The sequence below is a fragment of the Solanum verrucosum genome, unplaced genomic scaffold (genome assembly GCF_900185275.1).
Source record: "Solanum verrucosum unplaced genomic scaffold, falcon-dt-bn FXZP01000031.1, whole genome shotgun sequence".
NCBI lineage: Eukaryota > Viridiplantae > Streptophyta > Magnoliopsida > Solanales > Solanaceae > Solanum > Solanum verrucosum.
In genome coordinates this window covers 1,087,908-1,102,712 of record NW_026020194.1, presented here as the reverse complement: position 1 = coordinate 1,102,712, position 14,805 = coordinate 1,087,908, and the positions used below count along the sequence as shown (strand labels likewise).

Genomic DNA, 14,805 nt, shown 5'->3' with positions numbered 1-14,805 from the left:
ATTTCTATAACCTATTTCAGTATTTCTTCACATCAATTTTGCCATAAGTTAAAACACATCTCTTTACTCTACTTCTATTTTCCCCCCCTTACAACAACAACAACATACTCAGTGAAATCCCACAAAGTGGGGTCTGGGGAGGGTAAAGTGTACGCAGACCTTACTAGATCATATACTGCAAAGCACAATTTCTAACTAGATCATATTCTTTTAATAAATCTACTAATCCAATAATTGAAAAAAGGTATCAAAATGGAAATTTTATTTGATAATGCATTTATTTCATTTGGAGGAATAAAATAAGAGGAATGAAGCATCACTTGCTTTCTTTTACATTGTTATTGTAGTGGAATAAGCTGTGTCCTATGGTTGAAAGAGAATCAATCAACTGAGCAATCTCACAACAATATGCCATATGCTCACAACTTTGAAAGAGAATAGTCCAATGCATCAACTAGGAAGTCTGCACAACAAACAAGTTTTATTGATCAAAATCACAACATATAATATATTTCTTGCAAATGAAATAGTATCTGGAAACAAATGAGACTTGAAAAGTTTCCATATTGGTTTGCTTGGATTTCATATTAAAACGGTTTATGATTATTTAAAACAGACAAACAAATTGAAACGAGGGAGTAATTTGAATTTGTTGCATGTTTGCAAATTTGGATTGTGTTAGTATCAATGATTTTCAAATCAGATGGAATAGTCTGAAAAAAGGTGATATATTGAACCAGTAGGTAAAGAGGTTGGTTACCTGCATCATCCTTGCTGAAACACATGGGAGGTTTTATTCTGAAAACATTTCCATGTAAACCACCTTTCCCTACTAGAACACCAAGATCTAAACATCCAGAAGCAAGTGCATCGTTAGTATATGCATGACGTTTTTCAATTACTTTTCAATTCATCAGTTGATTACACAAACCTTTAAGCTTCTCAAAGAGAACTCCAGTTTCTGCCTTGGCGGGTGTCTTTTCTTTTCTGTCAGTTACCAGTTCGATACCGAGCATTAAACCCCGGCCTCTCACATCTCCAATTACTGGCAGTAATAAGGTATGTTAGTGATGATATTAACCATAAGATGCATGTCATTAGGACGAAAACTAAAGGAGCACAAAAGCACACGACTTGGAAACAGAAATCATATCAACTCTCGATCTGCCTAGGCAACGATATAACCTCATGTAACATACCAGAATCACTATGTTATAGGCTACCGACCTAAAAATGGCCATCAATGAAGCAGAACATGGGTGACAGAAGCTACTAAATAGTACAGTGCAAGCAAAGGTTCCTAGATTCATGGAGATGTAGAACAACATATAAGTTATCATGCTTGCTTATCCATCACGAGAGTTATTCCATCTGATTTGGCCTATGAATATGGAAGCATATGTTTCATGGTTGTTTGAGTAATAGCAATGAGATTTCCCAATATCATGCTAAGAATAGGTAGGAGTTCCAGAAGAAGATGCCATTTGTTTAATGAGAAATAAAAGTAACATCGAAAATTCAGTTGGCTGAAGCTAGATTCAATGCCAAACAAGCTCAGGAAAGGCTTCTCAATTTTGCTTGAATGGAAAGGAAAGAAAATCACATATCTAAGACTTGAAAAATCTTACAATGAAAGGTCTGCAGAAGTTTCATAGAACTGGAATACGAAGGAAGCTGTGAAGATGATTCAGTTCTTCCTCATACTTCTAACAAAATGATTCCAGGATATCAACTATATAGACCGAAAAAATATACATCTTTCCAGGGATTAATAGCAATCCGTGTTTGCTAATACATGCATGTCTGAGTTTTGAAAGCACAGAAGAGAGAAGACTTACTGTCGTATCTTTTCTCTAGATCCTTCAGCCGTCCAATCAAGTGTGAGCCAACCTCAGCACAATGCTTTTGGCGTTGTTCCTTTTCAATAACTTTGAGTACTGCATGTCCACCAGCAGAGCAAACAGGGTTTCCACCAAATGTATTAAATTGTATCTTTTGAGCCATAACACTTGCAATTTCTGGTGTTGTGACAACAGCTCCAAGTGGTAAACCATTTCCAATACCCTGAAAAATAATAACATTGAGAGTAACAGACTATCACACAAGATCAAAAGACATGATATGTAACCAACAAATAAGGTGCACTCTTGTGAAGACCAAAAGCTCTTGACATAGGGAGGTCCAGTCCATTCTTGTCACCTCAACTTGCATCCTACTCGAGACTAAAGCAAACGGGATGACAACCTCGTCTTAAAAGAAGATATAAGAAGCGCCTTTCTTAGAGAGAATATTGGGGATGAAAGTCTTGGGAGGAGGGAGGGTCTACGGAGAAAATCTTCCATAAAAGGGACAGGGCTAAGCATTTGGAAATTGAAAAGGTGAAAAGAGGTGATTGCAATACCTTTGCCATTGTAACTATATCAGGAGTCACACCCTGTGTCTCAAAACCCCAGTAGTGGCTCCCTGTTCGACCGAAGCCGGTTTGTACTTCGTCAGCAATACATACACCTCCCGCTTTGCGAACAATATCATAAACCAACTTCAAGTATCCAGGGGCTAATTCAACTGTTCCTCCAACCCCCTAAAGCAAACAACCAGAATTTTATCACTTGAAATGTTCCAAGTCCTTCTAGTCTATACTCGAAGCAGCATTTTGCCACATGACAGAAATAACAAGTCAAACCTGAATTGTTTCAGCAATAAAACCAGCAACCTTTCCTGAAGTACCATGATCAATGTGATCCTGTACATCTTCAGCATATCTTTTAGCATCCGATCCGAATGCTCCACGATATGGGTTAGGATTTAGAACATGATGGATTTCACCCTGTAAATCATCAAAGAAATTAAAGAAAAGCATAGTGAATATCAAATTCAGCTGGCATGGAATATTTGACATCTCTCATCAAAGTGTACACTATATAAACTTCTAAAATTGAAAAAAGGAAGATACACTTCAAATCTCTTCATGCTTTGGTTATGAGTATACCTGTGGAATAGGGTACTTCCATGTGTTAAGAGCAGTTAGCCCAATTGTGTTAGAGCTTCCACCATGATATGCATTCCTCAAAGCAATCATATTTAAGTGACCACTGTACAATCGTGCCATCAACATTGCTAATTCATTTGCTTCTGTCCCTGAATTTACGAAATATACTACCTGCAGTTTAAAACAAGCAAGTCAGACAGACAAATATTAAAAAGCTCCATAGGGGGATACTGATTGAGCTCATATTTCAGAAGATAAACCTCGCATACATGAACCAATCCAAATCCACAGCCATACTGCCCTTGATACAGAATTTGGTTTGTTTTTAGTGGCTTCAGGTAACTATCCACACTCAGACAATTGGTCCTCACTACCTTGCAATTATCCAATCTCCAAAGGGAGGGATTAAAAATCTAACAATTCAATGGATACAGGGTGCTTTGACACTTACCTCTCTTTCCTTTTCTGGCTTAACCTAGTGTTTATCTTGTACTAATATATCGGCTTAGTTCATAATAATATGAATAACATGCCTATATAGATATTCCATGTTCTTTTCAAAAGACAACAAGACCAGATACTTTGACAACCAGGGCATTTTTGGCAAACAACTTAGTCCATATTCCAACTTCAGTCTTTAGTCTCATGAACACGTGGTAGAAATTGATTGCACACATTACTACAAGGAAGTTAGAAGTTATTCTAACCTCACCAGAACTTCTCTACGGTTACCTTAATAAAATTGTATAAGCTACAAGAGAAAACGAAATCACGGGATTCTAGAATCTTATATCCACATACTGGGTACAAACTTTCAAGGTGTAGATGGACGAGGACCACTAATCATGGGGAAAAAAGTTTGAATTAGCTATCGTATAGAAGTAAGTTAAAGATTCCATTCTGGATCAGCAAAGGAACACGCCAAAAGAAAGTATCGATCAAGGGAAGGATGTCAATGAAAGCCAATTTAAGATATAAGAAAAACATATCATGCTAAACCTAAACCATTGGAAGGGTAACAATATCAATCTTTCTGTAGAGAAACTCAGCCTATAATCTTTATGCACATAATATAGCTAAAGAAAATTTGCACCAAATAGACTATTATGGTAGTGGTAGTATTTTAACCTTCAGGTTTCCTGGCATCTTAGATGCCAATGCTTCGGCAAAATCGCCTATTGCATGATGTAGATATATGGTTGTAGCATGTTGAAGAAGCTTGCTTTGCTCCATGATGGCATCCAATACTTCAGGATGACAATGACCACATGAGACAGTAACTATTCCAGCAAAAGCATCAAGATAACGTTTTCCATTCTCATCATACAAATATTGCATCTTCCCTTCAACAATATTTAGCTGTTTGAGATGTAAAAAGAGTTATTAGGGAGAGCTTAAAAGAAATCAATTATAGAGCTCTCGCATACCATCATTAACACTTTTTTTTTTTTGAAATGGATTTACAAACATGAACACTATTAGCCATTACTTAAGCCACTTATTCTTCTTCTTAATTTGGTTAGCTATCTAATACAAGTAGTTAAGTACAATTAAAAAGCAGGAATATCTCTCAAATCTTATAAATTAAGAAAAAAGATAAAGAAATCAGAATCAGCCTAACAACAGAATATCAGATGTCCATCAAAGCACTAGCATAGAGTTGAAGAAGAAATCATAGGACTGTCCTTGCAAGGTCTCTTTTTGATGGGACCAAAAATTGCCTCACCCATATCAGATTCTCCAAAAACACACTACTTTTGGAGAATCCACCCTCACCCACTGACATTTAAAAAGAGTCGGAGCAACATAGCAGTCACCACCCACAACCCTCTTCCATTTCTTTCTTCTCTCTATTTTTCCTTGACTAATTCCACGAGATACCTATCATTCCCACCACCAACATATAACAGATAACTCTTTCCCCAAGGTTAGCACAAATAGGAAAAGAATCACCTAATATTTTCATCTATTAGAGCTCATGTCAGTCTATTGACCATTAGATCACACCCTTTGGTTTTCTCTCTTTTGTTCCCCTCTAAAGTAAATATCCTACAATCCAATTTGTAGATTCATAGGGGATTAAGAACTAGGAAAATGTACTATAAACAGAACATTACATACACAAGTTTGTACTCCATAAAGAAACAACAAAAAAAATAAAAATTTACAGGTTTTTGGTAGTAATGGAAGAGTGAAGGACCCAAAAACTTCTTTCTTTTCTCCAACACTTCATCAGCCAAAGGTCCTTTATACGGCTTTGGTTGGTAGTCAAACGGCGGCAATTCCGTCGGCGCCGCTACTTGACCGGAAAAATGCCTCAACCCCTCATTGGACAACCACCTAAATTTGGGAATTCCGGCACTACCATTTAGTAATTTCCTCTGTAACGCCATAGTTGATCAATCAGTTGCCCCAACACACACAAATGACAAATAAATAATAGGAGTTTCGATAATGGGAAATTTTGGATTGTAGTAGTAGTTGAATGCATTATTAAAGGTTATCTGACGTGGACACCAAAAAAGATTCCATAGTTTTTTTTTATTTCGTACTACTCAATATTAATATTAGAGTCTAACTAAATTTGAATTCGTATAACACTTTAAACATGATTTCACCATAAACGTGAAACATCCCATCACAATTCATGTTAGTAGTTACTCCATATATTCCAATTTATATGATTCACCTTTTTTAGTTGGTTCTAAAAGAAAGGACACATTTATATATTTAATAACAATTTAATTTTTAAGATACTCATTTTATCATTAATGAAATTATTTATAGTTATACAAAAAATTATTTCTTATTTTAGATCACAAATTTTAAAAGTTTTTTTTTAATCTAAAATTCAGTGTCAAATAAATTAGATCATATAAAATGAGATAGAAGGAGTACAAAACATTATTATTTCCTTTTAGGGATGTTATTTTAAAAAAAAAGTTTTATATGTAAAGTTAAATGTTTATAACAATGTTGTTTGTTCCAATAATTTTTAAAATTGTTATAGTGAAAAATATATACTACACCATAATATAAAAGATTGATTCGAATAAATTTTTTAACGGTATGTTATTATAGAAAATGATTGTAATAGAAACTCCGAAAGATTTAACTCTATACAAATAAGCACAAAATAATGAGCCATTCATTTGTTATGTTATACTAATGACGTGATGTTAACATTTTTATATGATATTATATAATATTATTTTGTAAATATTTATGTTAATATTATAAAAATTATATTTAAAAAATTATATTTTTAAAAATGTGTTAGTCCTACACAAATCACAGCCCACATAGTGATGTCTTGGACTAGTTCGAATGGATTGAGTCTGTCCATAATGACAACTCTTAATTTATTATTATGATATTTAAGTGCCAAATTGATTTATTAAAATTAAGGGTTGTTGTCTAGTAGATTCCTTGTATTAGTTTATGATAATCCTAAGAGATGGGGTCAAGATTTGATGAATCATATATGATAGGGATGCTGATTCATTTCCACATTAGTTACTCTATTAATAAAATATATAATCAATTATGATTCTCATTTATCTTAATCTTAGAGTATATTTGACATTACCGCTAAAACCTCCTTATTTTTAGAAGTATTTTTTAAAATAGTATTTCAAAAAAGTGTTTTTGAAAAAAAAAAAACAATTTATGTTTGGTTTAGTTCATTTATAAAGTCTTTTTGATAAACATATTGAGTTTGGCAATTTATTTTAAAAAAAAAAATACATTTGAGAGTCAAATTACAAAAAAAAAAGGATAAGTATCAATGCATTTTTAATATTAAGATTATTTTAAATATCTACTAATTTTTTTTAATTAAATTAAAATGTACATATTCAAAGTTTCAATCAATATCGTACATAGATGAATAAAAAAATAAATTATATATTGATATAATATTAACATGATGATTTAAATATAATTAAAAATATCAACAAAATTAAATTTAAAGACCATTTCACAAATTAAATCACCACATAGGAAAAACTCATCACAAAAATAAATAAATATAGGAGATATATTGGTAAATATGTGTATATGATAAGTATATTTTGGTCTTGCAATAAAGAATTTCCTGCTTCTGCTTTTTTTTGATAAGCAATATATTTTTAGTTTCTTCCCGATAGCAGAAAAATTGTTTTTGCTTCTATCTAAAAGGAGTTTTTACCGATTAGCCGAACACCTTTTTCTTTTCTTTTCAAATAAGTGTTTTTACTCAAAATAAGTGTTTTTGGTCTTCTAACAACATTTCAACCCTATTTTTGAGGAACTTTATCGGTTGGTTAAATTTTTTTAAATAAAGAATAAATGGAAGTTCTTATTTTTTAAAAAATAATTGATATACTTTTATGGATTATTTTTCGCGCAAAAAAATAAAGTAATTGTATTTTATTTATTTTGTACTGATTTTCCGATAGAAATTGATATATTTGTGTAGCCAACTAACATTCCTTAAGGATCTGTTGGAAATCCACCCTTTAGATTTGGTCAATGTAATTACTCGGTCAACATGTAACTAAATGTAACATGGTGTGATCACACGTTGATTACTTTTTATTTTTTTATTTTTCTTTTCAATTTATTTTTTGTTCCTATTATTTTAAATTCTTTTTTATTATTCTAAAAATTTATAGTTTATTTTTTATATTTCATTTTCTTCTCATTCTTAACCTTTACTTCACGTGATTCCATGTAATTCTTCGTATTATCTATTTTTTATGTCATGTTCATTTTTTTCATTAGCATAATTTTGTTAGTATTCTAATTTTAAATTAAAGTAGAATTCATTGTTGAGTAAAGTTATAGACTTACATTTTTTCTTTTCTTTTAAATCATATTTACGTATGTTAAATTGAAATTTAACATAAGAGTATTATGTTAAAAAAATTGTTTTGAATTTAGAACTTATGTCATATTTTCAGTTTAATTTGTTTTAGTAGTATTGACTTGATATTTCACATTGCAAGTCATTTAGTTTTTAGTTAGACTTGATAGATTATCTTTTTGTCAAATATTTTTTTAAATAATTTATGATATTATATCTATAATAATAATCTTTTTGTCAAACAAGCATTTCATGATGTTCACAGAAATCTTGTACTTTTAGTTTTTATGATTAATTCAATTGAAATATACTAATCCGAAAAATATAAATCAATTACTTTCATAATATTAGTTAAGAACATATGTTTATTAATTAATACATTTTCAAAAAGCAATATATATCTTAAATATTTAATTTAATATCATTTATAAAGTTCCTTATTAGTCTAATATAAATTTTAAAGCAACGCATCCCCTTTACTTAGTAGAGCTTGAAAGGCTGGACAATTTGTTTTTCTTTCCTGTCCAGTATTTTCAATCCAAGCCGAAACAGGAAAAATCGCAAGCACCACTAGGACCGGTAGTCGGTTGAACGTCAGTAGAGCCCGCTATTCATTCCTTACTCAAATAGGAAGGTGGCTGTCTCAATCTAGCGGCGTGGTCCAGAACAAGCCTTTCCTTTGCGGATCCATGATATTTTTGTTTTGGTTATAAAAAGTGCTTCTTTGCTCGCTTGCAGCGCCTCGACTCGAGTTTCCGCTGTAGGATTGAGTGAGGTGACGAGAGCTGAAGCCAAGGTTCCTTGCTTCGCTCCATAGATGTTCGTGCGATTCTTTGAATTTTGGGTGTGTTTGAATTTAGCCTCTCATTAGGTCTTCACTGAAGGATTGTCCACCTTCTCAAGCCACTCTACCATACCCTTAGAAAGTGACAAAGGGTAACTTTCATTACACTATTGTAAACAAACATGCCAGTGTAATTACTAGGGTGATAAACTGATAATTACTTCCCTAGTAAGTACACCAATTTCAATTATCAGGAGACTTTCCAAACAGATCCTAAATATAATTAAGATAGTCTGTTGGTTTTCTTCAACTGATCCATCATTTTTGACGTAGTTTAATTAGTCTATCAATGTTTACTTGATTTTACGTCGTTATCGGCAGACGTTTGTTAGTTTTGATCCTCAGTTCAAACACAAACAGACACGATGATGATACATATTACTTTACTTTACTACTTATTAGAAGTGAGAGTTGAGGTGTACCAACATGTGTTTGGCCTACTTTATTCAACTATGTGTTTGGCCTACTTTATTGTTACTCTTTTTATTTTTAACATTTATTTTTAATTTTAAAAGATTGGAAATTTTATGTTAAAAATTTAAATAATAGAAAAAATAATTTATTTAAATTTTATCATCATCAATACTACTAATTTATTTGATGTTTTTTCTTAATCTTCATCTCATCATTAATGTTATTTATATAATTTTCTTAAATCAATTATTTTTTCTTTTTTAACTCTTTTATATATATAAAAGTTGGATATGTAAATAATGATGTGACATTTCTTAGAAGCTAAGATTACTATTTATCTAATTTTTCCATTTTTTTTTTTTTAAATTGAAGATATCATACACAAATTTATGGTCAAACTTAAACTATTTGATTCTCGAGAAATAAAAAGTGTCACATAAAATGGGACAGATGAAGGATAACTCTCAATTAAATTTATTTTACTTTTTATTTTCCATTTTTAACATAATTTTTCAAGTTCGATTTCTGGGAATTCTATAGTAGACCCATTTAAATTTTACTTTTTTGTTTTAAATTAGAGAACTTGGCCGCACTTCGCGTGATCATTTAAATTAAATATTTTTGATTAATTTTATATTTACTCTGTTGTTTAATCGTAATATTTTTATTTGTTTTAATAATATGAAGATTGTGAAAAAAAATAAAGCTTCACAAATTTTACGTCTATTAAATGAGGAAGAATATATTTTTTATCAAATAAGTTAAAATATATTTGCTAATAACAAATTCTTCCATTGCATGAAGTTGATCCTTTAATATATAATATATATTCCGGTGTACCATTCTCCTTAAATGTCTAAGAAATATCTCATAATGTCAAATAACACTGTAATACTCTCTCTGTCCCTAATTACTTGTCCACTTTTAAATTGACACATTTATTAAGAAATCAATTAATGACATAGAGAGTTTATCATTTTACCCCTATTAATTATGAAGTAGATGAAAAGTTCTGCAATTTTCAAAGTAATTAGTCATTTAATTGAGGGTATAATAGGTAAAAAAAATGTTCTTTCTTGATTTGTCAAAATGGACAAGTAATTAGAGACAACTATAAAAAGAAAAGTGAACAAGTAATTAGGGACAGAAGGAGTAGTAAACAAATGCATCAGCAAATGAAATTTATATTCAAAATATATTGAATAATGACGTAATGATACCTTAATAGAATTTCCTATCCATTTTAAAAAAAAAAGTTTCACCCTTTCAATTTCATTATATCTTCTTATTTAGTAGAAGAATCATCATTTATTATATTCTACTCCACCTTAATTTGTACCATCAGAGTTTTAAGAATAAACATTAAATTTTAAATCGAAATAAAAAATCATTGAAAAATGACAGAAAAAATAATAATAGTATATGAAAATTAAAATAAGGTGCAAGAAAAGCCTTTTCACGATAATTTTTTGAAATATATTGATAACAATTAAAATGAAGTTGTTATTTTATCTTTAAAATTAAGTTTGATTGAATTGAATTAGTACAATGAGAAAAAATATAAACTAATAACTTTTTAATGTTATTAAATGCATTTTCTTTTTAATTGAGTAGTAGATTAAAAGTTCCGAATTAGGATATTAAAATAATATCTTACTCTCTCCTTAATTATTATGGTATTGCAAACATTTATTTTCCTTAAATGGTGATTCATTTTCCATTTACAGTTATATCCAATTAATTTCTAATGTATTGAATGTGGTTATGGGATATTCAAATAATATCTTTATCTTTCCTTAATCATAATAAAATTATAATTTAACATTTATTTTGCTGAAATGATAATTTTGTTTTAATTCCTAGAACATATTGTTTACTATATTGAATGTAATTATAATAAAACATATTGTATTTAGTATGACAAAAGAACTCAAAAATTTGAGAAATTAGATAAATAGTAATCTTAGCTTCTAAGAAATGTCACATCATCATTTACATATCCAAGTTTATATATATAAAAGAGTTAAAAAATAAGTGATTTAAGAAAATTATATAAATAACATTAATGATGAGATGAAGATTAAGAAAAAACGTCAAATAAATTAGTAGTATTGATGATGATAAAAGTTAAATAAATCATTTTTTCTATTATTAAAAATTTTAACATAAAATTTCCAATCTTTTAAAATTAAAAATAAATGTTAAAAAAAATAAATCGAGGCAATAATTATTTTAAAGAAAAATATAACCAAAATTGTCAGAAAAAATTGATAAAAATAAATAAGTATCTATTACTAAGAATGGTGTCACTACATTTTCTATTTTAACTTTATTGTTACATATGGATAGAAACTTTTAGAAGAAGAAATGATCCAAAAATTTAAAAATAATGATTCCTTAAATGGTGATTCCTTTTCCATTTACAGCTTTTCAATTAATTTTTAATGTATTATATATGGTTATGGATATTGGAATAATAATTTTATCTTTCCTTAATCATAATAAATTATATTTTAACCTTTGTTTTTGTGAAATGATAATTTTCTTTTCATTCGTACAACATATTGATTAATATATTAAATGTAATTATAATAAAACATGTTGTATTTAGTATGACAAAAGAATTCAAAATTTTTAAAAATTAAATAAATAGTAATCCTAACTTCTAAGAAATGTCACAAATATATATATATATATATATATATATATATATATATATATATATATATATAAGAAAATGATATAAATTACATTAATGATGAAATGAAGATTAAGAAAAGAAGTAAAACAAAATAATAATAATATTGATGATGATAGGAGTTAAATAAATCATTTTTTATATTTTGTAAATTTTCAATATAAATTTTTCAGTCTTTTAAAATTACAAAATGCTAAAAAAATAAAACTAAAACTAAAAATTGAGGCAACAATTATTTTAAGGAAAAAATAACAAAAAATGTCAGAAACATTGATAAGAATAAATAAGTATCTATTGCTAAGAAGGTGTCACCCCCACATTTTCTATTTTAGCTTTATTATTACGTATAGATAGAAAGTTTAAGATGAAGAATGATCCAAAAATTTTAAAAAATAACAAATCAATTATGTAAAAATACATGTGTAATTCTTATAAAGTTACATTAACTAATTTCTTCAAATAAATAATTAAATGAAAGAAAAAAAAAGTAATTAAGAAAATAATAGAAATAACACTAATTATGAGATTAATAGCATTGATGAGGAAAGGAACTAAATATGATCATCTTTTTAAATTCTTTTTTAAGAAAATATATATAAAATTTAATTAAAGATAAATAAGAAAAAAACTTTAATTAAAGATACAAAAAATCAAGACAAAATAAAAGAAGAAAGAAATTAGAAGAATAATGAGGTTGAAAGAAATAATATCTAATTTTCTCTCTTTTCAAATCACAAAATAAATTTTTGCTTGTTCTCCTCCTAATTTGATACGAATTCCATAAATAGAATTATTTTTTCTCCAAATAATTTTTCTTACCCTTTGAAACACTAATCAACCTTCTTGTAAATTTCTCAACCACAATGAATTTTCTTTCCTTGTAGGAGGAATAAACATTTTTTCAAAAAGTCTTTTATTTTGAAAAGAATTTTTTGTTACATAATCTCTTTCTTTACATCAATGTCTTCACAAGAATCATGAGATATTCTCTCTTTCTCCTTTGTTAAAAAAGTCACATGACCTAGAAATTTGATGGACATCTTAGCGACAGAAGTTGATACCATATATTGATCATCATCGTCAGAAGAAGAAGAGCCAAAGTGAAGAAATTTGTTCTTATTTGTTACAAATGCTCAACTATATATATATTTTTTATATAGGCTAAACAATTATAAACAGTTATAAACAATGAATAGTTTTTATATTTTCATCTTCCATTTTCATTTACTTAAATCTATATTAGTGTAATGGATGTTATAAAGGGCATAATTAATCGGGTATGACATAAATACTTTTTTTTAAAATACAAATAAAAAATACAAAACAAAGATAAAATGTCAAAAAAAGGAGAAAAAAGATGAATAGAAATATTGGTCATAGAGAGATGCCACATCAAATTGTCTATATTCAGCTTTATATATACATATATAGGTTCATGCCCTTAGATGTTATTTTATTACTTTAGCTGGCATCGACATTTTTGTAAATCTGATATCTACTTTGGAACATTTTATAATGTGGCATAGGCTACAATTGAGATCATAAATTTAAAAATAATAAAATTTAATCTATTATAATACTAATATCAATATCATAAAGATATATATATATATATATATATATATATATATATATATATTTAAAAAATATATAAAAAGTATTATAAATTGTAATAATTAACCGCTTTATTTTTTTAAAATCATATAACTAATTTGATTTACACTCCAAAATTCATAGGTGTCACATAATTTACACATTAATTCTTCATTACTTAATATATGTAATTATATCAATGACATATAAATTGAAATAAAAAAATTACATATTTTATTTGAAAATCACGTAATAGTACTATAAGGTATAATAATTAACAACTTAACATATTTTAAAATTTTAGTTGACTCTCCAAATTCCATATGTCTCATGTAATTGAGACAAAGAAAAACATATATTGGTTTAAAATTAATAAAAATATTATAAATTATAATAATTAACAACTTAAAATTTATTGATATAATATTAACATGATGATTTAAATATAATTAAAAATATCAAGAAAATTAAATTTAAAGACCATTTCACAAATTAAATCACCACATAGAAAAACTCATCACAAAAATAAATAAATAAATATAGGAGATATATTGGTAAATATGTGTATATGATAAGGATATTTTGGTCTTGCAATAAATAATTTCCTGCTTCTGCTTTTTTTTAATAAGCAATTTTTTTTTAGTTTCTTCCTGATTGCAGAAAAACTGTTTTTGCTTCTATCTAAAAGGAGTTTTTACCGATTATCCGAACACCTTTTTCTTTTCTTTTCAAATAAGTGTTTTTACTCAAAATAAGTGTTTTCGGTCTTCCAACAACATTTCAACCTTATTTTTGAGGAACTTTATCGGTTGGTTAAATTTTTTTAAATAAAGAATAAATGGAAGTTCTTTTTTAAAAAAAAATAATTGATATACTTTTATGGGTTATTTTTCGCGCAAAAAAATAAAGTAATTGTATTTTATTTATTTTGTACTGATTTTCCGATAGAAATTGATATATTTGTGTAACCAACTAACGTTCGTTAAGGATCTGTTGGAAATCCACCCTTTAGATTTGGTCAATGTAATTACTCGGTCAACATGTAACTAAATGTAATTGGCAAGGCTAATTACATTCTCCAATTTGTAGGAAGGGTTGTGAATTGCTGATAATTACATGGTGTGATCACACGCTGATTACTTTTTATTTTTTTATTTTTCTTTTCAATTTATTTTTTGTTCCTATTATTTTAAATTCTTTTTTATTATTCTAAAAATTTATAGTTTATTTTTTATATTTCATTTTCTTCTCATTCTTAACCTTTACTTCACGTGATTCCATGTAATTCTTCGTATTATCCATTTTTAATGTCATGTTTATTTTTTTCATTAGCATAATTTTGTTAGTATTCTAATTTTAAATTAAAGTAGAATTCATTGTTGAGTAAAGTTATAGACTTACATTTTTTCTTTTCTTTTAAA

At 28.1% G+C, this 14,805-nt stretch overlaps 2 protein-coding genes across 2 annotated transcripts in view; one reads left to right on the top strand and one right to left on the bottom strand.

The window, feature by feature from the left end:
• LOC125829479 (cytochrome P450 71AU50-like) overlaps positions 1-14,805 on the top strand; it is a 239,725-nt gene that overhangs the window by 63,201 nt on the left and 161,719 nt on the right. The gene's annotated exons all lie outside the window — the stretch shown is intronic.
• LOC125829490 (alanine--glyoxylate aminotransferase 2 homolog 1, mitochondrial) lies at positions 189-5,395 on the bottom strand. Its single transcript, XM_049508703.1, has 9 exons — positions 5,158-5,395; positions 4,118-4,348; positions 2,990-3,160; positions 2,684-2,827; positions 2,402-2,581; positions 1,839-2,064; positions 932-1,045; positions 761-847; positions 189-463 (listed from the first exon to the last, which is right to left on the bottom strand). Exons 1-9 carry the CDS (start codon positions 5,380-5,382, stop codon positions 420-422), a joined length of 1,422 nt encoding a protein of 473 aa, XP_049364660.1. The 5' UTR covers positions 5,383-5,395; the 3' UTR covers positions 189-419.